The sequence below is a fragment of the Myotis brandtii genome, unplaced genomic scaffold, assembly GCF_000412655.1.
Source record: "Myotis brandtii unplaced genomic scaffold, ASM41265v1 scaffold97, whole genome shotgun sequence".
NCBI classification, from domain to species: domain Eukaryota; kingdom Metazoa; phylum Chordata; class Mammalia; order Chiroptera; family Vespertilionidae; genus Myotis; species Myotis brandtii.
Genome location: NW_005372020.1, coordinates 882730 through 883582, shown reverse-complemented (window position 1 = coordinate 883582; position 853 = coordinate 882730). Strand labels below are relative to the sequence as shown.

The 853-nt window shown below is 53.2% G+C and overlaps 1 protein-coding gene across 1 annotated transcript in view; it reads right to left on the bottom strand.

Moving 5' to 3' along the window:
• NCOR2 (nuclear receptor corepressor 2) overlaps positions 1–853 on the bottom strand; it is a 172730-nt gene that overhangs the window by 45292 nt on the left and 126585 nt on the right. Inside the window, 1 exon segment of the mRNA XM_014533346.1 lies at positions 558–698. Within this exon segment, the coding sequence (XP_014388832.1) occupies positions 558–698 (141 nt within the window).

Genomic DNA, 853 nt, shown 5'->3' with positions numbered 1-853 from the left:
CGGGGGACGAGGGTTAATGAACATGTTCTGGGATGAAATGGTGGTGATGGTTGCACAGCTGTGAATGTACTAAAACCCAGTGAACTGTACACTTTGAGGGCTGAAATGGATGGTATGGGAGTTACATCCCAGGAAAGCTGGTACCAAAACAGCAATAAAGAAGATACTTAGTGTAGCCAATTAGACGATCAAGAACTACATAGTAAGTACTGTTTCGAAGAACAATAGCGTAACAACGTTATATGCTTTATAATGTTTTAGCTAAAACATAAAATTCTGTATCTGGCCTGGCCAGCGTGGCTCAGTGGTTGAGTGTCGACCTATGAACCAGGAGGTCAGGGTTCGATTCCCGGTCGGGACACAGGCCCAGGTTGTGGGCTCGATCCCCAGTGGGGGGTGTGCAGGAGGCAGCCGATCCATGATTCTCTCTCATCACTGATGTTTCTCTCTCTCTCGCTCTCTCTCTCCCTTCCTCTCTGACATCAATAAAAAAGTATTTTTTTAAAAATTCTGTATGCGTAAAGGAAACGCTGTAGAGATGCCAAGTAAGTTTTTACAAAGCACATAAGCCCGGCACCCGTGTCCCACGGATTCTCAATGAACTAGGCCCGTGTCCTGCCTCGGTTTCCCCGGCTCCACACCCAGGCAGGGGGCAGACGGGAGAGGCAGGGAGCAGGAACCACATGCTCTCAGGAGGCCTCACCCAGAGTCGGGGCTGGGGGGGCTCCGTGAGGACAGAGGCCGGGCCCAGGGCTCCTAGGTTTGCGAGGCTCCCGATGCTGGGCTGACCTCTCGCTGCGGAGAGCCGCACCCGAAAACCAGGGGCCGGCTCTGGCCCCTGCCCCCGGGGTCC